General features: G+C 46.0%; 1 protein-coding gene across 1 annotated transcript in view; it reads right to left on the bottom strand.

The window, feature by feature from the left end:
• MEI1 (meiotic double-stranded break formation protein 1) overlaps nt 1-25,079 on the bottom strand; it is a 902,984-nt gene that overhangs the window by 370,213 nt on the left and 507,692 nt on the right. Inside the window, exon 12 of the mRNA XM_075321882.1 lies at nt 13,022-13,133. Within this exon, the coding sequence (XP_075177997.1) occupies nt 13,022-13,133 (112 nt within the window). The remainder of the gene's footprint in view (nt 1-13,021; nt 13,134-25,079) is intronic.

The following is a 25,079-nucleotide window of genomic DNA, read 5'->3' as shown; positions in this document are numbered from 1 at the left end:
AATATTACCATATAAGGGTTGTTTTTTTTTTGCAGGACGAGTTCTACTTTTAAATGAAAGCATAAGTTTTACAATATAGTTTGCTGCCCCTGAGGCTTCAGTTGCCACAGGGTACTGCATCTCCTTTAAGATGTAGTACTCATCACGGGTAAGGAGAGGGTAATCGCTGGTGTTCCTCACATTCACACACAAAACACAGTTAGGCGCTTTCCCACCGGGGGGGTAGACAGGGGGGTGGCCATCACAAAGCATGGGACTATCCCGGTCACTGGGACAACCACCTGGGGGGTGGGCACCATTTGGGGAAAAGGGAAGGAGCAATTTCACACATAGTTAGCCCCGACCACAGCTTGGGGTGAGGAGCACAGTCGTGACTTCGATCCAGGCACATTTTCTCTGTACCTTCACACTTCTGGGAACTGTGCAAGACCATGGCTTGGAGCAAGCTGCTCGGCCCGGGTTCTCACAGCTACACAGGATTCCAGGGTCTGCGGAGAGTGCAGGAAACACCCACAGCCCATTCCATATTCCCCCTACACCGAGATTGGAGGGACCCCCGACCAGAAAGGACTCACAGAGGTGACCTCGAATTGCTCGGGATCGACTGGGGCCCATCACGGCGGTGACCGGCATCTCCTGGGTAAACAAGGACTGTGAGGAAAGAGATCTTGAACCAGGGCCGGACTGGGACTAAAATTCAGCCCTGGAAATTGGGGGTATACAGACCCACTTGTCGTGTGGTGAGTGTGTAATATCTTTGTGCACTTGTAGGTGAGTGTAACATGACCATATAACATACAGTGTAGTCACAGGTGTGTCCAATATTACAGCTCAGTCCCATTTATTGCTCTTAGTAGTGTGACGGCCCTGGACTATCAGGTCGTCACAGGGTACTGCACAAACTGCCCTTCCATGCAATATTCCAAGTCCCTCATGGTTCTGGTCCCTATCTTATTGGTGTTGCCTACAATAGCAAATCAAGTCCTAAATGCACACTGCACCACACCCACCAGGCACACCAGTGGACAATTTGAATGGAATAGAGTCACCCAACTGGGGGGTCAGGGATGGGAGGTGAGTAGTGTAGTCAGTAGAGTGGTGAGTTAGTCAAGGGTGAGAGTCAGAGGAGCTTTGGAGTGGTGGATCCCAGGAGAAGCTGTCTAGATTGCAGACGGTGGTCTGGACCTAAAGGAGTTGGAACGCCGGTCGCAGGGGATTGCGGCTAGGTTCCTGGACCTGTCAAAAAGGACGGTCAGCAGCATGGCCCTATCACTGGTCCGGGACCGAAGGTACGGAGGGGTACACGGACCCTAGGTCGGGGAGAAGCTACAGGCAACCCGGCAATTAACCTGAAGAGAACAAAGCATTTATGATGTTTTCCCACCCACTCCAGAATCGGGGCACTAGCGCAACAAGGGAGATAGGGACTCAACACGTCAGATTATCTACTACACTTGCAAACTTCAAACGGAACCTAAAGACTCATCTGTTCAGAAATGCCTATAACCTTGAATGACCTCACTGCCCCACCACCGTGCGGAGCTGCCGCCCCACCACCGTGCGGAGCTGCCGCCCCACCACCGTGCGGAGCTGCCGCCCCACCACCGTGCGGAGCTGCCGCCCCACCACCGTGCGGAGCTGCCGCCCCACCTACACCCCACCTACTATCTCCTCCCCATAATCCTATAGAATGTAAGCCCGCAAGGGCAGGGCCCTCTTCCCTCTGTACTAGTCTGTCTACTGTAACTTGTACATGTATTTTGTATGTAACCCCCTTCTCATGTACAGCACCATGGAATCAATGGTGCTCTATAAATAAATAATAATAATAATAATAATAGGGACTTCTGAACAAACGGTCCAGAAAATCCCAAGCGTGAGCCCTGAGGGCAGGCTCCCACACTTAGCCACAGTGGGGAGCGGGGCCTGGCAATTTCAGACTACTGGGCCACCACGTTGAAGTTAAACTAAGTGCCAGGAAGCAGGTCACGGATCACCAGGCAACACCATAGGGGATGGGACCCGGACGAGCTCCCCTCAAGCGGCAGAGATACCCCGAGATTTGGTTTACCCGGTTGTCAGTGTCTGCTTATTGACTGATTGAGTACCTGAGTGACCCCTGCATCCCATTGCATCCCACCGTGTCCCGGAGCCTATCCCTACCCATGGAGGGCAACGTCACCTAGCTGCCCCACTCCATCACCCCGAGTACTCCCAATGGCAGTGGCAGTACTCCCAATTACCGTACGCCACGGGTGGCATCACAAATTATATCTCCCCTGTAAATAGACCCTTCTTTAATCGAGTGTGACCCCTGGCCCCCGGGTCCGGAAACCCTCGAGCCACGAGTAATTACCCCCCCCGGATGCGAGCGGTTCGACTGCTGCAGGGGCGGCACAGTAGCAGGAACTGGTGCAGCCGCTATTTTTCCTACAGAGCTGTGTCTCGCGGATAATGAAGAGCATGCTGCTCAACACAATGCTGCAGCATCATCATATAGCTGATGGGCAGGGATACAAAATTAGATCCCCCTGAACTAATATTGATGACCTATTCTACAGATACAGTCAGGGCCAGAAATATTTGGACAGTGACGCAAGTTTTGTTATTTTAGCTGTTTACAAAAACATGTTCAGAAATACAATTATATATATAATATGGGCTGAAAGTGCACACTCCCAGCTGCAATATGAGAGTTTTCACATCCAAATCGGAGAAAGGGTTTAGGAATCATAGCTCTGTAATGCATAGCCTCCTCTTTTTCAAGGGACCAAAAGTAATTGGACAAGGGACTCTAAGGGCTGCAATTAACTCTGAAGGCGTCTCCCTCGTTAACCTGTAATCAATGAAGTAGTTAAAAGGTCTGGGGTTGATTACAGGTGTGTGGTTTTGCATTTGGAAGCTGTTGCTGTGACCAGACAACATGCGGTCTAAGGAACTCTCAATTGAGGTGAAGCAGAACATTCTGAGGCTGAAAAAAAAGAAAAAATCCATCAGAGAGATAGCAGACATGCTTGGAGTAGCAAAATCAACAGTCGGGTACATTCTGAGAAAAAAGGAATTGACTGGTGAGCTTGGGAACTCAAAAAGGCCTGGGCGTCCACGGATGACAACAGTGGTGGATGATCGCCGCATACTTTCTTTGGTGAAGAAGAACCCGTTCACAACATCAACTGAAGTCCAGAACACTCTCAGTGAAGCAGGTGTATCTGTCTCTAAGTCAACAGTAAAGAGAAGACTCCATGAAAGTAAATACAAAGGGTTCACATCTAGATGCAAACCATTCATCAATTCCAAAAATAGACAGGCCAGAGTTAAATTTGCTGAAAAACACCTCATGAAGCCAGCTCAGTTCTGGAAAAGTATTCTATGGACAGATGAGACAAAGATCAACCTGTACCAGAATGATGGGAAGAAAAAAGTTTGGAGAAGAAAGGGAACGGCACATGATCCAAGGCACACCACATCCTCTGTAAAACATGGTGGAGGCAACGTGATGGCATGGGCATGCATGGCTTTCAATGGCACTGGGTCACTTGTGTTTATTGATGACATAACAGCAGACAAGAGTAGCCGGATGAATTCTGAAGTGTACTGGGATATACTTTCAGCCTAGATTCAGCCAAATGCCGCAAAGTTGATCGGACGGCGCTTCATAGTACAGATGGACAATGACCCCAAGCATACAGCCAAAGCTACCCAGGAGTTCATGAGTGCAAAAAAGTGGAACATTCTGCAATGGCCAAGTCAATCACCAGATCTTAACCCAATTGAGCATGCATTTCACTTGCTCAAATCCAGACTTAAGACGGAAAGACCCACAAACAAGCAAGACCTGAAGGCTGCGGCTGTAAAGGCCTGGCAAAGCATTAAAAAGGAGGAAACCCAGCGTTTGGTGATGTCCATGGGTTCCAGACTTAAGGCAGTGATTGCCTCCAAAGGATTCACAACAAAATATTGAAAATAAAAATATTTTGTTTGGGTTTGGTTTATTTGTCCAATTACTTTTGACCTCCTAAAATGTGGAGTGTTTGTAAAGAAATGTGTACAATTCCTACAATTTCTATCAGATATTTTTGTTCAAACCTTCAAATTAAACGTTACAATCTGCACTTGAATTCTGCTGTAGAGGTTTCATTTCAAATCCAATGTGGTGGCATGCAGAGCCCAACTCGCGAAAATTGTGTCACTGTCCAAATATTTCTGGACCTAACTGTAGGTGATCGGGGAAGCTGTAGTTTTCACTGGTACTAATTTTGGGTGCATACCACTTAGGGAATGTGCAATGACATTTTTGGGGGCAGATCCCACCATGGAAACCACTATGAAAAATACTCGAATTACCATATGCATCTACTCGCTCTGCACAGGATCAGGCTTTTCAGCATTTTTTTTAACCACTTCAGGTTTCTAAAACCACCAAGTGGTTAAAAGAAGTGACCGATTCATTGTTCTGGTCTTTTTTGTTCTGGTGTCTTTCCTTCTCCCAGCAAAGTCTATGAGAATTCAGAAATGCTGTGTGCATATTGCTTCTTTTTTCCTTGCAGTTTTGGGTGCAGAAAAAAGAAGCAGCATGTCAATTATTCGTGCACCTTTGTCCTGCATTTTATAGCACTTCCAGCCGTTGATTTTAGAAAAAAAAACCATGCAAAAAACTTATGTTTATTTAATGCATTTTCTGGCACAAGGTGTGTTTTTCTGGCACAGGGTGTATTTTTGGGTGACAACACAAAACTGCAGTATGCAGACATAGCCTTAACTCACTTCACTACATCAATAAACATAACCGTTAAGATAAGCACCCAGAATTGTATTTTATTCTGGTGATAGGTGCTATAGGATGAGCAGAGTCAATATAGGGTTATTCTAGGGTTTACCGACAGTGAATGGGGTTGCCAAAAACAGTTAGGGTTTCATACCCTCCATTGATAGGTAGGCACATCCAGGGCTAATTAGGGCCAGTTGTGGAGGCTATTCATATATAAATTGTCTTGTAACTGCATGCTGTTAGTATATCTGTGGCACCCCTGATGCTTCAGTCGCCACAGGGTACTGCAGCTCCCTTAAAATGTAGTACTCATCCCGGGTAAGGAGAGGTTAATCGCTGGTGTTTCTCACATTCACAAATCTGAAACAGTTAGGTGCTTTCCTACCGGGGTGGGGGGGGATTTCCTGGGGTAGACAGGGGGTGGCCATCACAAAGCATGAGACTTTCCCGGTCACTAGGACAAACACCTGGGGGGCGGGCACCACTTGGGGAAAAAGGAAGGAGCATTTCTACACAGTCAGTTAGCCCCGGGCATAGCTTGGGGTGAGGCACACACTAGGACCTCGGTCTAATCATCTTTTACCTCAAACTTCTGGGAGCGCCATAGGACCCATAGCTTGGAGCTTACAGCTCACCTCGGGTTCTCCACAGCTACATGGGATTTCAGGGTCTACAGAGAGTGCAGGAAACAACTGCAGCCAATTCCACCTACACTGGGATTGGAGGGACCTCGACAAGAAAGGACTCACAGTGGGAACACCGGCGGTGACCTCGAATTGCTCGGGATCGGTTGGGGCCCATCACGGCGGTGACAAGCATCTTCCGGGTAAAACCAGGATTGTGAGTAAAGAAAACCTTGAACCCGCAGAGACTGTGTGCGCCTGTCCTTGCCGACGCCGGCGCCCCGTGCTTCGGCGCCCGCCCTTACTACTCCCCTCATCATCCTTCCGGGACTTGCTCCACCTGTGGGGAGCAGAAACATCTTAGCTGCTACTACCATCAGCTCTGGGGGACAGCGACAGCAGCAGCGGCTATTGCCTGGCCGCGTACCGCAGGTGACATCATAAGACAAATCATCTCCACCATCACCACCCCCCGTTCTTTATTGTACACCTCGGGGCCACGAAACTGGGCAGGGTCACCCGTCACATCCCCAGAATCGACATCACTAACCCCGGTGACGTGTAACGTTAACCCCTTGCCCCATGGGTGCTACATATCTACTGTTTTGAGTTGTTTATCTTTTACATGCTGTTTGTATATCAAATACTTACCATCCGCATACTGGTGTTCTAATTATGTTTTGATGTCTACATGCATCTGGAAGAACCAGTTATTATTGGCATGTTATATCACTAACAGATTGTTATTTGTAAATTGATATATTCATTATATAACTATCTAAATATGAGTGATTACTTGTATACCATTTTTTGCAGCCTCCTGACCTATCAATGTACCCTGCTCAGTATTTTTATTCACTTTGTATATGTCTTTGCGCCCAATCTTGTAATCCAATTCTTTAAAATTGATCTTATAACAGGATTTTTTCTTTGAGATTTAAATTCCAAAGCAGCAGTTGTTCTCAGAGACTGAACTAAAAAAAACAAAGACCTAACAAATTGGCCTAATGAGTTTCGTTACCAATCAAATAAATAGCTCCAAAATCTACAATGTTTGTGCTCCTATTTCTAGTTTTTAGACTGACAGGTGTAAGTACAAAATATATTAGTGCATTGTCAAGTACTTGAGTGGAACTGGAAAATGCAAAGAAAATTTAGTTGAATTGTTAAAAAAATGAAAAAACAAGCTTTTTCATTACAAAATGCTTTAATATGTAAGAAAAAAAGTACACATTATATCTTCCACACAGTGATCATCATAAATAATCCTAAATGAACTTACATATCATGGAAGCTAAGAAGCAGAGCGCAATAGGGTCTTTTCTGATGACTAGTACAAAAATACAAGGAAGTGCTCACCTGGTTAGGTTGTGTACCACACAACAAGGAGTGTACAGTAAGTATCTTTCCGTTTAACTTACCTTCTATCTATCTTTACAGCTGCCTCAAGCAGGGTATTTTCCCTCTCTGTCCAAGTGCCTTTTCCTTACGGAATTATACTTACCCTTACTCACACTGGTGAGTTGCTACACTGAGTTAACTACTAGTGATGAGCGAGTACGCTTGTCACTAACCGGTATTCGCACGAGCATCACTGTACTCGGGCTACTCGGCGGGTACCGAGTAATTTTGCGATACTCGTGCTGTACTCGTGGTCTTCATCCCTGCATGTTGGCGCTCTTTTGAGAGCCAGCTCTCATGCAGGGATTGGCTGGCAGACCACTGCAATGCCACAGCCCTGTTAGTTGTGGAATTGCAGTGATTGGCCGGCCCGCACAGCGTGACTGAGCCTTTATACCGGCGGGCGCGCTGTGCTCTGCACACAGCCATATCGTATTCCCTGCTTTCCCCGCCCACAGGCGCCTATGATTGGTTGCAGTGAGACACGCCCCCACGCTGAGTGACAGGTGTCTCACTGCACCCAATCACAGCAGCCGGTGGGCGTGTGTATACTGTGCAGTGAAATAAATAATTAAATAATTTAAAAAAACGGCGTTCGGTCCCCCCAATTTTAATACCAGCCAGATAAAGCCATATGGCTGAAGGCTGGTATTCTCAGGATGGGGAGCTCCACGTTATGAGGAGCCCCCCAGCCTAACAATATCAGTCAGCAGCCGCCCAGAATTGCCGCATACATTATATGCGATAGTTCTGGGACTGTACCCGGCTCTTCCCGATTTGCCCTGGTACGTTGGCAAATCGGGGTAATAAGGAGTTAATGGCAGCCCATAGCTGCCACTAAATCCTAGATTAATCATATCAGGCGTCTCCCCGAGATACGTTCCATGATTAATCTGTAGGTTACAGTAAATAAACACACACACACCTGAAAAAATCATTTATTAGAAATAAAAAACACAAACCAATTCCCTCGTAACCAATTTAATAAGCCCCAAAAAGCCCTCCATGTCCGGCGTAATCCAGGATGGTCCAGCATCGCTTCCAGCTCTGCTGCATAAAGGTGACTAGAGCTGCAGAAGACACCGCCGCTCCTGTCAGCTTCACACAGCAACTGAGGCGAGTAGCGCGATCAGCTGAGCTGTCACTGAGGTCACTCGCGGCCACCACTGCATCCAGCGGTGGCTGTGAGTTACCTGACTGACAGCTCAGCTGATCGCGCTACTCACCTCACTTGCTGTGTGGAGGTGTCAGGAGCGGCGGCGGAGTTTAGTGAACAGCTGTGCAGCGCCGCGGCAGTGATCGGGGAACGGTAAGTATGAGAGAGGGGGGAGACTGACCGACAGACTGTGAGATGGGGACAGCCAAGACAGAGAGAAAAAAAAAAATGACCGACATCGCTAGTAAAAATCGGACATCGGAGTGCCACACAATGTTTTCACGTAAAATCTTTCATGTAATCTCAAAAAGTAACATACACCAGCTCTATCTCACTATTGGGTATGTGCCCTTAACATTTTCACCATTAAAATTCATTTTGGTGTCATTTTGGAAGGTTTTCTGGTGAGTCCGTAAAAATGGCGTAAAACTTGGACAAAATTGTTCACAGCTGTGACTTTTGAGTGATAAATGCTTCAAGGGGTCTTCCCCATGCTGTTGCCATGTCATTTGAGCACTCTTCTGAGACTTTTGTGACATTTTTAGGGTTTCTACATGCTGCCGGGGGGTCATTTCATAAAAATACTCGGGTCTCCCATAGGATAACTTTGGGCTCGGTGCTCGGGCCGAGTACACGAGAATCTTGGAATGCTCGGCCCGAGCCTCGAGCACCCGAGCTTTTTGGTACTCGCTCATCACTATTAACTACCTCTTTCTCTTCCTGTACTAGAATCCTATGAGGTTTAAGGTTATTACAAAATGATTATTCTCATGTATGCCATCTGTTTTGACCTATGATTTAGCTTGTTGCACTGTAGATGTATTAGAATTCACTTAGGGAAGCTTATTATGTAGAACTTATGTATTATGAAAATCCCTTGTATATATGTACATATGTATATGTACATATGTACATATGTATAGTATTCTGTGTGTCAGTGTATCATCTGTCTACCCAACTCACTGTATGTACAGTCATGGCCAAAAGTTTTGAGAATGACACCAAAATTATATTTTCACATGATCTGTTGCCCTCTGGTTTTTAATTGTGTTTGTCTGATGTTTACATCACATACAGAAATATAATTGCAATCATATTATGAGTACCAAAAGGTTATATTGACAGGTAGAATGAGTTAATGCAGCAAGTCAATATTTGCAGTGTTGACCCTTCTTCTTCAGGACCTCTGCAATTCTCCCTGGCATTCTCTCAATCAACTTCTGGACCAAATCCTGACTGATAGCTGTCCATTCTTGCATAAGCAATGCTTGCATTTTGCCAGAATTTGTTGGTTTTTGTGTGTCCACCCGTCTCTTGATGATTGCCCACAAGTTCTCAATGGGATTAAGATCTGTGGAGTTTCCTGGCCATGGACCCAAAATCTCTATGTTTTGTTCCATGAGCCATTTAGTGATCACCTTTGCTTTATGGCAAGGTGCTCCATCATGCTGGAAAAGGCATTGTTGGGCGCCAAACTGCTCTTAGACAGTTGGGAGAAGTTGCTCTTGGAGGACATTCTGGTACCATTCTTTATTCATGGCTGTGTTTTTAGGCAAGACTGTGAGGGAGCCGATTCCTTTGGCTGAGAAGCAACCCCACACATGAATCATTTCAGGATGCTTAACAGTTGGCATGAGACAAGACTGGTGGTAGCGCTCACCTCTTCTTCTCCTAATAAGCTGTTTTCCAGATGTCCCAAACAATCAAAAAGGGGATTCATCTGAGAAAATGACTTTACCCCAGTCCTCAGCAGTGCACTCCCTGTACCTTTTGCAGAATATCAGTCGGTCCCTGATGTTTTTTCTGGAGAGAAGTGGCTTTTTTGCTGCCCTCCTTGAAACCAGGCCTTGCTCAAGCAGTCTCCGCCTCACAGTGCGTGCAGAAGCACTCACACCAGCCTGCTGCCATTGCTGAGCTAGCTCGGCACTGCTGGTAGTTCGATCTCGCAGGTAAAACAGTTTTAAGATACGGTCCTGGCATTTGCTGGTCCTTCTTTGGCGCCCTGGAGCCTTTTTGGCAACAATGGAAGCTCTCTCCTTGAAGTTCTTGATGATGCGATAGATTGTTGACTGAGGTGCAATCTTTGTAGCTGCGATACTCTTCCCTGTTAGGCCATTTTTGTGCAGAGCAATGATGGCTGCATGTGTTTCTTTAGAGATTACCATGGTTAACTGAAGAGAAACAATGATACCAAGCACCAGCCTCCTTTTAAAGTGTCCAGTGGTGTAATTCTTACTTAATCATGACTGATTGATCGCCAGCCCTGTCCTTATCAACACCCACACCTGTGTTAATGGAACAATCACTAAAACAATGTTAGCTGCTCCTTTTAAGACAGGAATACAATGATGTTGAAATGTGTTTTGGGGGTTAAAGTTCATTTTCTTAGCAAATATTGACTTTGCAAGTAATTGCTGTTAAGCTGATCACTCTTTATGACATTCTGGAGTATATGCAAATTGCCATTAGAAAAACTTAAGCAGTAGACTTTGTAAAAATTAATATTTGTAGCATTCTCAAAACGTTTGGCCATGACTGTATATATAAATGATTTTGTTTTCGGTTTTCATAAAGCGACATTATGAGTAAGACCGGTTCATCGAAACGTCATTCATTTCAGAGGTCGCCATGTGTGTAAATGCACTGTATATTTACTCACTTCATTAAAAAAAATTCGCATTCCAAATTTAAGTGTGCAGCAATATTTTGGACTTTATGATATATGGGCTTTGGACCCCCTTTCCTAGCATCTTTATACCATGTGTGTGTCAATTTCTTTCAGTAACGCTGCTGTTAGAGGCACATGTTGGCTGATCACACAAGCCATCGTGCAGGGAAAGATGAGAGCTTGGTGTGTGAGCCAGCATCAAAGGCAGGGACAAGACATATGACATATCATTATTGCATAGGTCGTGAAGGGGTTAAATGTTAAGTGGGAACTTATTGCTATAGGATCACTCAGGTTATTGTGACTGTCAAAGGGGCCCACAGAGAAGATTATTACTTTCTAAGGGGCAAAATGTGGACACTATTTTTTAGGGCACTTGCACCTGGCATTAATATATTCTAGAGGTTTGTTTTACCATCTAGATGGCACTCACTACCACAAAGTCCGTGCAGTAATAGGAATACATAACGCAGCAATGGCTCAATATTGCAGTACCAGCAGGATGAGGAGTTCATGCAGGTTGGGAATAGATGAGGATGCTGCTAGTAATGTGAGAAGTAAAATGTGTCTTTGTTGTCATCCCTGCACACGAGTAATGGCTGGAGAAGTTGTTATGTTGGTCCTGGCTAGGTGGAAAAGATGGGAAAAGTGAACAACTCCACCAGAAAGTCATAATTTAAAAAAGTACTGTAATCTTAAATTTTCTGCAGCATTAGCATCTACCACTACAGTATATGGCAGTAATATCAGTAATATCAGTGTTGGTTTTTATATAGAGATTTTTTTAGCAACAACACTGTCATCAACTGAGGTTCTCTTATACTCACTATTAGGGTGTGCCACCATATTTGTAATCAGGGTTGCCTAGTTAGGGGCCCACTCAGAAGTTTCGCCTCCACCTTGAACAACAACTCTATATACACCTCTGGTTCTACTGGTTCTAGTATGGTCCAATGGATAGGTGAAACATTATTTAGAGCAGAACACCCCTTACCCCTTCACCCACGGTTGATTTTTCGTTTTCTTTTTTTCTGCTCCCCTTTCTCCGAGAGCCGTGATTTTTTTATTTTTCTGTCAAGCATGCCGTATGAGGGCTTGTTTTTTGCGTGACGAGTTGTGCTTTTAAATGAAACCATACATTTTACCATATAGTGTACTGGAAAACAGCAAAAAAATTCCAAATGCGGAAAAATTGCACAAAAAATGCGATTGCATGATTGTTTTTGAGATATCTATTCACCATGTTCAGTATATGATAAAACCTGATGTGTCCATGTGATGCCTCAAGTCAGTATGAGTTCGTAGAAACTAAATATGTATAGGTTTACTTTTATGTGTTATTTAAAATAATCAAAAGTTTGCCCAAAAAAAGTGGCACACTTTTTGCGCTATATTACGCAACCCACAGCATTCTAATTTTTCGGGATCTGGGGCTCAGAGATGGCTTATTTTTTGCATCTCAAGCTGATGTTTTTAATAGTACCATTTTTGCACAGATGTTACTTTTTTATCGCCTGTTATTGCATTTTGCGCAAAATTTGTGGCATCAAAAAACTTAATTTTGGCGTTTGGATTTTTTTTTTGCTGCTACGCTGTTTACCGATCAAATTAATAGATTTTATAGTTTGATAGATCGGGCATTGCTGAACACAGTGATACCAAATCTGTATATTTTTTTAACCCTTTAATTTTCAATGGGGTAATAGGAGGGTGATTTCAACTTTTATTTATTTATTTATTAAAGCTATTTTTTACTTTTTTATTTTACTAGTCCCCCTAGGGTACTGTAAGGATCATCAGTCTGATCGCTCATTCTTTTCTGTTGATCACAGCTACACAGCTGAGATCAGCAGAAAAACTGACCTCTTGTAACCTGAAGTCCTCAGCCGGGTGAAACAGGAACAGTAACAGAGTCACATGAGCTACAGAAGTCATCACATGATCCTGTGCTACCATGACAACCACCAGTTCACAGTGATCACGTCACAACACCGCTGGTGGGGGCCGGGTAAGTGAAATTTTTCTGCATTTAAATGGCGCTGTGACATTTTGTCAGCCCATTTAAGGGGTTAACAGGCACGGATGGAACACTGTTCCACTCGTGCCTGCAAGGCACACATGTCAGCTGTACAAATCAGCAGACATATGTACGAATCTCGCCAAGGCTGTCGGCAGCAGCCAGCGGGGATCACAATATGGTGGTTTAGGACGTAATGTTACTGCCCGCTGTCGTTAAGGGGTTAAAAGCAAAGTCATCCTATTCTGACTAGCCTCTTTGGAGACAGAATTCTGATTATCCTGTCCACACAGGTCTAACAGTTTTCACTGTAAAAACACCTGCTATAGGAAAACGCATTCAGCTTTTAATTTTATCGATTCATTATACTTTCAAAAGAATGACTCACTGAAAATTTTCTCCTTAGTGATGTAAAAGAAAGTTCTGAACAGCGTTCCATCATCCTATTAAGAAGTTTCTGTAAATCTTCATACTGCACTGGAATACTGAGATGATCCTTTCTATAAAAGAATAAAAAAAAAAAGTCTTATTTAATTTAACTTGCATCTAAAAGAAGATTTTGCTTTGACTTGCAGCATACCATTGTTATTTTCGGGCAGCTGATACTCTCATTTGCCTTAGGGTATGTGCGCACGTTGCTTTTTACCTGCTTTTTTGCTGCTTTTTCTTCTGCGCTGTTTAATGCCAAAATGGATGTGTTCTTCTATTCAAGCAAAGTCTATGGGAATTTGGGTTTCTTGTTCACACTATGTTGTTCAAAATGCTGCCTTTTTGTGGCAGAACTTTGGTCAAAAACTCAGCTTTGCAGTGCAAAACCCAAATGGCAAAAACAATTGACATGTTGCTTCTTTGAAAAGCTGAGTTTTTGACCAAAGTTCTGCCTCAAAAAGGCAGCATTTTGAACAACATAGTGTGAACAAGAAACCCAAATTCCCATAGACTTTGCTTGAATAGAAGAACACATCCATTTTGGCATTAAACAGCGCAGAAGAAAAAGCAGCAAAAAAGCAGGTAAAAAGCAGGTAAAAAGCAACGTGCGCACATACCCTTACAACAGCAGCTATTTTCACTTTTGGGTAGGGTCTCAGATAAAAAGGCATGTGGCCAAGACTTAAGGGTGCTTTACATGCTGCAACATCGCTACTGATATATCGTCGGGGTCACATCGTTAGTCACGCACATCCGACGCCGATGGCGACGTCGCAGCGTGTGACACCAAGGAACGATGATCAACGATCGCAAAATCGTCCAAAAAATGGTGATCGTTGACACGTCGCTCCTTTCCTTAATATTGTTGCTGCTGCAAGTACGATGTTGTTTGTCGTTCCTGCGGCATAACACATCGCTGTGCGTGACACCGCAGGAACGACAAACATCTCCTTACCTGCGTCCACCGGCAATGCGGAAGGAAGGAGGTGGGCGGGATGTTACGTCCCGCTCATCTCCGCCCCTCCGCTTCTATTGGACGGCCGCTTAGTGACGTTGCAATGACGTCGCTGTGACGCTAAACGCCCCTCCCCCTTTAGGGAGGGATTGTTCGGCAGTCACAGCGACGTCGCTGCACAGGTATGTGCGCATGACGCTGCCGTAGCGATAATGTTCACTACGGCAGTGATCACCAAATGTCGCACATACGACGGGGGCGGGTGCTGTCGCTAGCGATGTTGCAGCGTGTAAAGCACCCTTTAGCCCTTGTTCTGGCACACAACTACTATTAGATTACAGAGAAATTAGTCTACATTGATTACCTATTGTTAGTGGTCATGTGGTTTTGCAAAAATATTAGCAATGAGAACTCATCTTCTGGCCCACCTATAGACTTTATTTAAACAAGTTTCTTTTTTGTTTGCTTTTTGTTTAGATTTTCAACTGTAAAAATCGTACATACAATTTGATAAAGTAATCAATGCAATTAATATGGTCTTATAAATTCTATTTTGTACTGCAATTAAATTTTTAAATAAAGCTCAATTGAAAATCAATTTAAGTTAATCAAGTGGGAGAGAAAAAAAAATAAGAAACAAAATACAGGAATGAAAACAGGCTCAGGGAGGGAAAGGACAGAAGAGTAAAGTTATTACCTTACAACAAAACAACCTGTGTTTTTCTGTATTTCCCTGGGAATGTCACTGATCCAAAAGTTTCTCATACAATATTATTTTTATTTCTCACCTTCATCTTTTTAATTGACTTTGTGTGCCTATTCACACCAATTAAGAGAAAAAGTGGGAAAAAATGTGGATGGTAGTTCCTCCAAATTTTCTAATAACATTCTCTCCTGGTACAAAGAAGTCAAATGAATACAATACAATACAATACGATAAATATCAATAAGTTTTGTTCTAAGTGGTACTTTGTACGCTGCTAGCCGATTGTAGCGATGCCGAGCGCGATAGTCCCCGCCCCCGTCACAGATGCGATCTCTTGTGATAGCTGCCGTAGCGAACATTATCGCTACGGCAGCTTCACACGGACTTACCTGCCCTGCGACGTCGCTCTGGCCGGCGACCCGCCTCCTTCCTAAGGGGGCGGGTTGTGCGGCATCACAGCGACGTCACACGGCAGGCGGCCAATAGAAGCGGAGGGGCGGAGATGAGCGGGACGTAAACATCCCGCCCACCTCCTTCCTTCCTCATTGCAGGCGGGACGCAGGTAAGGAGATGTTCCTCGCTCCTGCGGCTTCATACACAGCGATCTGTGCTGCCGCAGGAACGAGGAACAACATCATACCTGTCGCTGCAGCGAAATTATGGAAATGACCGACACTACACACATCACCGATTTTCGACGCTTTTGCGATCGTATATCGGTGCTTCTAGGCTTTACGCGACGTCGTTACCGGCGCCGGATGTGCGTCACTAACCCCTAACTCCTCCTGCTGAGATCATATGTAGGAAGTTTTTCTACTGCCCCTAGATCGTGGAGTTTAATTCTCATCAATATTTTTAAAGATATCTTAAATTGGATTAAGAAGAGCATAATTTACAAAATGTGATTATTTATTTTTTACCCCAAAATTGTATTGTTGAACACGTACATAGACAATGGAATATATCTGCTTTATCAGGTTGACGCTTAAAGCAATTGGCACACACCCATTCTATATCTTCTTAAGGGAATTATATACCCCTATGAGATATATATATATATATATATATATTGTGAGAGATAGGGGGGGGGCATTCATATGCGACGGACGGTATATATCCCCCAGAATGCGTACAGAAACATATTAGAGCCCTACATAGTGGTCATTGAGACATGCAGGCGCATGGAAAAATCACAAATCAAATCATTAGCAACAACTCATATATAATGAGAACCAAGAGGAACAGAGTCTTTAAATTCACTTAGTAAAGAGCCCATACAAGCAGAATTATGAAAATATTAAATATTTATTAAAGTGCTGTTGGGTACAAAAATATATATATACATATGGACCAGAGGGAGCGGTGCTGAAGGGGAAAAACCCCACGTGTCCCAGAGAGTAAAGAGGAAGATTCCTCAGCCGTGATCTTGGAGGGTTTATGAGGGGTGACTATTAACCGAGAGTAAGGCTGCAGCACAACTTGTGGGGACGAATATACAAACAATATGTACAAATATTTCCCAAATACAAGCAGCTCGACTCACCTCCTCAAGTCTATTCAGATCACTGCACCACCGGGGTAGCCACGTGGGGACCGGCGTCCCAACACGTGTTTCGCGTTTAGCTTCGTCGGGAGACGGGTAAAAGAGTGTGCAAGTACTGACCTTAAATAGGCACCCAGAGTACCTCAAAAACCACCCACCATGAGCGCGTCACGGGAAGCCCTGAGAACCGGAGATCCGCCCAGGTTCAGCGTCCATAGAGAGGACCGGACGGAAGAAAACTTCCTGTGACGTCAACAGTGTTGTTCCGGTTCCGCTGTTAAGGACGCCACCGCAGCGATGTCCGAGCAACAGGCACGCCCCATGACGCGTCTCAAAGTACCACCCCCTCCCATCCTCATCATCCCCTCCCCACACACAAAAACGCCACCCACTATCAGGGTAGGCAAGAACTTCTCCGTACCGCCCATCAAGGAGAGAGATTCACCCCATATCCACACAAGTATGCCCACCGCAGTGATATCCAAAGCAACGGATAAACCACAAAATACTTCACAGGTACATCCGGCCTTCCCCCTACAGAATGGGACCTGCCATCCACCAGAGGAAAGATAAGTAAGCAGCAAGTTCCAAGCGGTCATCTATTAACTATCCCAAATCACAGGGGGAGGCCGAAATATAGTGGAAAGTATAAAGGAATACACAGAATCCTGTCAGGCTACCAACCTAGGAGGAAAGCAGGGAAAGGAACAAAAACCCACAACATCTAACACGTAACACCTTCCCAAAAGTATATGGAAAAGCATCAGATTCTAAAATTTTCCAATAGAAGATGTTTTTATAATAATAGTAATGCAAAGGATTTGTCCCGTAGGAGTCCGTATGGCCAATTATATATATAATGATATCAGCACACCGTATCTTCATTGTCCATGATGTAAACCGGAATCCCGGATGTAAATGGTCATCTTTCACGGTAGTTACAGTCCATCCATTGTGGGGGTGGGCGTAGGGGGGGTTTTTCTATCTCCTATGGGGCGGGGGGGGGTGGATGGCAGGTCCCATTCTGTAGGGGGAAGGCCGGATGTACCTGTGAAGTATTTTGTGGTTTATCCGTTGCTTTGGATATCACTGCGGTGGGCATACTTGTGTGGATATGGGGTGAATCTCTCTCCTTGATGGGCGGTACGGAGAAGTTCTTGCCTACCCTGATAGTGGGTGGCGTTTTTGTGTGTGGGGAGGGGATGATGAGGATGGGAGGGGGTGGTACTTTGAGACGCGTCATGGGGCGTGCCTGTTGCTTGGACATCGCTGCGGTGGCGTCCTTAACAGCGGGACTGGAACAACACTGTTGACGTCACAGGAAGTTTTCTTCCATCCGATCCTCTCTGTGGACGCTGAACCTGGGCGGATCTCCGGTTCTCAGGGCTTCCCGTGACGCGCTCATGGTGGGTGGTTTTTGAGGTACTCTGGGTGCCTATTTAAGGTCAGTACTTGCACACTCTTTTACCCGTCTCCCGACGAAGCTAAACGCAAAACACGTGTTGGGACGCCGGTCCCCACGTGGCTACCCCGGTGGTGCAGTGATCTGAATAGACTTGAGGAGGTGAGTCGAGCTGCTTGTATTTGGGACATATTTGTACATATTGTTTGTATATTCGTCCCCACAAGTTGTGCTGCAGCCTTACTCTTGGTTAATAGTCACCCCTTATAAACCCTCCAAGATCACGGCTGAGGAATCTTCCTCTTTACTCTCTGGGACACGTGGGGTTTTTCCCCTTCAGCACCGCTCCCTCTGGTCCATATGAATATATATATTTTTGTACCCAACAGCACTTTAATAAATATTTAATATTTTCATAATTCTGCTTGTATGGGCTCTTTACTAAGTGAATTTAAAGACTCTGTTCCTCTTGGTTCTCTCTACATAGTGGTCAGTCCACTATCTCCAGTCCGGGTTGTGCAGGTGGCTCATGGTCACAACTCTCATTTAAAAGGTCTCTGTAAAGGCCTGGGTGGGGCAGAGTCTGCTTGGTAAGCTGCAGAGCAGGAAGCTGAGGAGAGTTCAGGCCTGTGTGGAACGATAACATAAGTCTGTGGACCATCCTGGAATAGCAGAACGGGGTATAGTAAGACCGTCTCCTACGGCAAGCAGTGCCTGTGTGACGGGGAACGGTATGGACTGTGCATAACCCGGCTGTGTCCCGGAGGACATTTACCTGTTCAGCGATGACAATAAAGCTGTTTGGATCGGACTTTTTTGGGTCACTGCCTCTTTGTCGTCCTGGGGGATTCCCACCCCGCTACATTATAGTGGAGAATGCGGGCAGTGAGAATTGAGGCATACCCCACCGCTGCATGTCAATAATCAAGCCTGCTACGCTACGGTATAAACCAGCTGACAACATGGAGGAGCTTCTGCGGCAGTTGGTACTAACTCAGCAGAAGCAACAGGAGCAATTGGGTCTGTTCCAGCAGCAGCACCAGGAATCCCAGCGGCAGCATCAGGAGACCCAGAGACAGCAACAAGAGGCAAATGTATTGCTACGGCAGCAGATTGCGGCCCTGCGTGAGACACCGCCGGCAACTGCCTCAGACCGACGGGTACCCCGGGACAGGGTTCGCTCTGCCCTGCGGAAACTAAGCCCGGAGGATGACGTGGAGATTTTCCTTACGGTTTTTGAGCGCACCGCGGAGCAGGAAAAACTGCCGGCAGACCAGTGTGCGGAAGTGGTTGCTCCGTTTCTGATAGGGGATGCCCAGAAAGCCTACTTTGACCTCAGCTGGGAGGATGCCCTGGACTACGAGAAACTGAAAGGTGAGATCCTTGCACGTCTGGGGGTCAATACATATGTGAGGGCTCAGCGAGTATTTTCATGGGCCTATGTGGAGACCTGTCCTGCCAGGTCTCAAGCATATGACTTACTACAATTGGTGAAAAAGTGGTTACAGCCGGAGGTGTTGTCTCCAGCCCAGATGGTGGAAAGGGTGGTGGTCGACTGGTTGGTGCGGACTCTGCCAGTCGCTATACAACATTGGGTGGGGCAAGGAGACCCGGGTAACCTGGAGTGGTGAGTCTAGTTGAGCGATATACCGCCACACAGGACTTTATACGAGACTCTGCCCCAGTGCGATAGGCCCGGCGGCCATAGGACCCTGGCCAAGATACACGTACGGCCCTGGTGAACAACAAAACCCAAGCCCATGCCGAGGGGGTAACCCGCACTGAGAGTGGCAAAAGACTAGTCCCCCCAAGAATGGTAACAAAAACTGGTGGGGCCACCGCTATGAAGTGCTGGAGATGTCAAGGACCAGGACATATCGCCGCTTATTGCCCTTTGATTACGGAGTCCATGGATTGTGGGTACACACGCCGAATGTCTATGTATGCTAATACGGTATATACTGCACGCCCTATTCTTGAACCTCCTCTTTGTCACATGTATGTAAATGGACATCAGGCAGAGGCCCTGTTGGACTCTGGCAGTATAGTGACCCTCGTTCATGGGTCACTTATCTCGGGGACAGAATCCCCGGAGAGGGAAGTTGGGATTGTGTGTATACATGGTGAACTCCGCAAATATCCAACAGCAGAGGTATGCCTCTCCACTCCGTGCGGAGACGTGACGCATGTGGTAGGAGTGGTGAAAACTCTACCATACGGGGTAGTGATGGGAAGGGATTTTCCGTTGTTTTGGTACCTGTGGGAGAGAAATAGTACTTTTCCCCAGGCAAAAAAGGGTCCGGGTGCAGAATCCGATGATCCCGAGTCGGGGATACCTGATGTAGGGATCGCCGACCTAGGGACAGGGGGAGAACCTGACAGGGGTCCCCTAGAGGTATTGGCAGGGGAAAGTGAAGAGACCATAATGACCCCGGAGCTGGAAATGTCCCGGGAGGCCTTCGGGACGGCGCAGCGAAGGGACCCTACCCTCTCCCAGGCATGGGAGAATGTAAAAGAGGTACAGTAAATGGGGTGGCTCAACAAACAGGGGCAGAAGTTGTTTTTCCCCGCATGGCGGTTTATAATAATTTACTATACCGGGTAGACAAAATCAGAGCAGAGATAATAGAACAACTGGTAGTGCCACAATCCCATTGTCAGGCAGTGCTTAACATGGCTCACACACCCCCTGGGGGGGCACTTAGGGGTTACCAAGACACAAAAGCGCATTTTACGGAGGTTCTTTTGGCCGGGAGTGTACGCAGAGGTACGGAAATTCTGTGAATCCTGCCCGGTCTGCCAGCTGACCTCGCCCATTGCAAATTTCCGGAGTCCATTGGTGCCTCTCCCAATTATAGAAGAACCTTTTGAACGGATTGCAATGGATCTGGTAGGGCGCCTGGTAAAATCCGCACGCGGTCACCAACACATTTTGGTAGTTGTAGATTACGCCACACGCTATCTAGAGGCCATTCCGCTGCGCCATACCTCCGCTAAGCTGAATGCCCTGGAATTGTTTGCCATGTTTTGTCGTCTAGGGCTACCAAAGGAGATCCTTACTGACCAGGGGACTTCGTTTATGTCCAAGGTGACAAAAGAATTATGTAAATTATTGAAAATATAGCACCTGCGCACATCGGCGTACCATCCGCAAACTGATGGGCTGGTCGAGCGGTGTAATAAAACCCTTAAGTCCATGCTAAAAAAAGTGATTGCCAAGGACGGGAGGGACTGGGACATGTTGTTGCCCTATCTTATGTTTGCGCTCCGAGAGGTGCCGCAGGCATCCACAGGTTTTTCACCATTCGAGTTGCTTTATGGCAGACACCCTAGGGGCTTGCTGGACGTAGCCAAGGAAACATGGGAACAGGAGCCCACCCCATATAAAATGTGATTGAACATGTGGCTCTAATGCAGGATCGCATCACAGCGGTTTTGGCTATTGTAAAAGAACATTTAACAAGGGCCCAAGGGGCACAAAGGCACACTTATAACACCCGAGCCACCATCAGATCTTTTAATGTCGGGGATCGGGTCTTGGTCTTGGTGCCCACTGCCGAGAGTAAACTTTTGGCCAAATGGCAGGGGCCGGATGAGGTTCGGGAAAAGGTGGGGGAGGTGAACTATCGAATACACCAGCCGGGGAGGAGGAAGCCGGAACAATTGTATCATGTTAACTTGCTTAAAGCCTGGAAAGACCGTGACTGTATGGTTACGGGAGTGACCCCGGAGGTGTCCTGTGGGGCTCCTGTAGTGCCGCCCATCCTGGGGACTGAAGGGGGGGTGAATCTAGGCAACACGCTCTCTAAACCACAGCGCCCTGAAGTTCGAAAGTTAGTACAGCAGAACTCGGATGTGTTTTCCGAGTTACTCGGCTGTACTTCGGTCATCCAACATGACATTGTTACCGAGCCTCGGGTAAAGATGCGTATGAAACCGTACCGGGTGCCCGAGGCCCGGAGACAAGCCATTGCTGCAGAGGTGAAACAGATGCTTACACTAGGGGTGATCGAGAAATCAAAGAGTGACTGGGCTAGTCCCATTGTGCTGATTCCAAAACCCGACGGGTCGATGCGTTTCTGCAATGATTTCCGGCGATTGAATGAGGTTTCCAAGTTCGACCTTTACCCTATGCCCCGGGTGTACAAACTGATTGAACGATTGGGAAAGGCTCAATACTTCACAACGCTTGACCTTACCAAGGGCTATTGGCAGGTGACGTTGACGGAGTCAGCCAAGGAAAAAACGGTCTTTATAACACCAGATGGTCTCTACCACTATGTTGTCTTGCCTTTCGGCTTACATGGAGCCCCGGCTACTTTCCAAAGACTGATGGACGTAGTGTTGGAATCCCATCAGAAGTACGCATCCGCATATCTAGATGACATCATAATCTTCAGTACCGATTGGCAGACCCACTTGTCCCAGGTCCAGGCCGTCGTTAACTCCCTGCGGGCGGCAGGATTGACAGCCAACTCAAAAAAATGTGCAATCAGTCTGGAGGAAGCCCGGTATTCGGGGTACGTGATTGGCCGCGGATTGATCAAGCCTCAAGTAAATAAAATCGAGGCCATCCAAAAGTGGCCCAGACCAGTGTCCACTAAACAGGTGAGAGCGTTCCTCGGCATTGTCGGGTATTACCGGCGGTTTATACCGGACTTTGCTGGGAGAACGGCGGCTTTGACCGATCTGTTGAAGGGTAAAACGGCGGCCATGGTACGCTGGACCCCTCAGGCTGAGGAAGCGTTTCAGTCCATAAAGACTGCCTTGTGTGGACAACCGGTCCTCATTAGCCCCGATTTCGGTAACACCTTCCTTGTGCAAACAGATGCCTCTGAGGTGGGTCTAAGTGCCGTCCTCTCGCAAGAGGTGAACGGAACTGAGCATCCGATTACCTATTTGAGCCGGAAACTTACCCCGGTGGAGAAAAATTATAGCGTAGTGGAAAAGGAGTGCTTGGCTATTAAATGGGCCTTGGAGTCCCTGCGCTATTATTTGCTCGGGCGACAGTTTCGGCTAGTGACGGACCACGAGCCCCTCGTCTGGATGAGAAATGCGAAAGAACGGAATGCTCGGGTCACCCGTTGGTTCCTGTCCCTTCAAAATTTCAGGTTTACAGTGGAACATCGGGCCGGATCGTCCCTGGGCAATCCGGATGCCCTGTCTCGGGCAGCCTGTTTGGGGGCGTCTGTTCAACCCCATGGGTTTGAACAGAGGGGGGGGGTATGTGAGATAGGGGGGGCATTCAAATGCGACGGACGGTATATATCCCTCAGAATGCGTACAGAAAGATATTAGAGCCCTACATAGTGGTCAGTCCGCTATCTCCAGTCCGGGTTGTGCAGGTGGTTCATGGCCACAACTCATTTAAAAGGTCTCTGTAAAGGCCTGGGTGGGGCAGAGTCTGCTTGGTAAGCTGCAGAGCAGGATCGGACTTTTTTGGGTCACTGCCTCTTTGTCGTCCCGGGGTACCCCCACCCGCTACTATATATATATATATATATATATATATATATATATATTTATATATATATTATGTATACACTAGCTGTAGTACCCGGGCGTTTCCCAGGATAGTAACTGTCTCTCTCCCAGTCTCTGTCTGTGTGTCGCTGTCTGTGTCTCTTTCCTTGTCTGTCTGTGTCTATGTCTCTGTCTGTCTGTTTCTATCTCTCTGTATTTGCATTAGTCTGTTTCCATCTCTGTGTTTGTCTCTATGTGTGTGTCTGTCTGTCTCTCTCTTTCCCCATCTGTCTCTTTGCCAGTCTGTCGCTTTCAATGGCTGTCTCTTTGCACGGCTGTCTCTTTTCCTGGCTGACTCTTTGCCTGGCTGTCTCTTTCCAGGGCTGTCTCTTTCCAGGGCTGTCTCTTTGACCATCTGTCTCTTTGCCCATCTGTCTCTTTCTAGGTCTGTCCCTTTCCCCGGCTGTCTCTTTCCCCGGCTGTCTCTTTCCCCGGCTGTCTCTTTCCAGGGCTGTCTCTTTCTAGGTCTATCTCTTTGCCCCTCTGTCTTTTTGCCCCTCTGTCTCTTTGCCCCTCTGTCTCTTTGCCCGGCTGTCTCTTTGCCCGGCTGTCTCTTTGCCTGGCTGTCTCTTTCCAGGGCTGTCTCTTTCCAGGGCTGTCTCTTTACCCGGCTGTCTCTTTCTGTCTCTATCTGTCTGTGTCTGTCTGTCTGTCTCTCTCTATCCGTCTCTCCACCGACATCTTATTGCCTCACACATAAGCTTTTTATACTAACAGTTTATTTTGTTCCTATAGCAACCACTGACAGTTGCTATTAATAGCCTATAGCTCCCACCTCCATTCAGTTTAATGACGGCAGGATTTTTGGGGAGTAATTGTAAAGCGCGGAGTTAAATTTTGCCACCCAAACATAGTCTATGATGTTCCCTGGGTCACATGGAGTGTCTGTGCAAAATTTCGTGATTGTAAATGCGACGGTGTGGATTCCTTTAACGAACATACACTCTCCTTTAATACATATATATATACTATATATATATATATATATATATATATATATATATATATATATATATATATATACTGTATATATAAAAATATAAATAGACATTTCTGATTATCTGTTGGAGGGGAGGTATTTGGTGCTATGCTCGAATACTTTCAGTATCGTTGAGATAGTCAGTTGTGCAATAGCTGTTACACATTTAGTCATGGCTGTTTCCATTGGTGGATAGACACAGAAAAGGTCCCCTGTGTAAGAACAATGTAGGTGCCCTCTGCAGTTAAATAGTTCATGTTAATACAAAATTCCACCTGATTTTTAGTTAGAAAGGAGCTCCCAAACTGATTGGGACCTTGTGCGGCCGCACAGGTTGCACCAATGATTTACAGTGCCTTGCAAAAGTATTCGGCCCCCTTGAATTTTTCTACCTTTTCCCACATTTCAGGCTTCAAACATAAAGATAGAAATTTGAATGTTATGGTGAAGAATCAACAGCAAGTGGGACACAATTGTGAAGTTGAACAAAATTTATTGCTTATTTTAAACTTTAAAAAATAAATAAATAACTGAAAAGTGGGGCGTGCGATATTATTCGGCCCCTTTACTTTCACAGTGCAGCAAACTCACTTCAGAAGTTCATTGAGGATCTCTGAATGATCCAGTGTTGTCCTAAATGACTGATGATGATAAATATAAGCCACTTGTGTGTAATCTATTCTCTGTATAAATGCACCTGCTTTGTTATAGTTACAGTGTTCTTTTTAAAGCACAGATAGCATCATGAAGACCAAGGAACACAACAGGCAGGTCTGTGATACTGTTGTGGAGAGGTTTAAAGCCGTATTTGGTTACAAAAAGATTTTGAAAACTTTAAACATCCCAAGGAGCGCTGTGCAAGCAATCATATTGAAATGGAAGGAGTATCATACCACTGCAAATCTACCA

This window comes from Anomaloglossus baeobatrachus, chromosome 8 (genome assembly GCF_048569485.1).
Source record: "Anomaloglossus baeobatrachus isolate aAnoBae1 chromosome 8, aAnoBae1.hap1, whole genome shotgun sequence".
Lineage (NCBI taxonomy): Eukaryota > Metazoa > Chordata > Amphibia > Anura > Aromobatidae > Anomaloglossus > Anomaloglossus baeobatrachus.
Note: the sequence above shows the minus strand (reverse complement) of the source record. Positions and strands in the feature narration are given on the sequence as shown.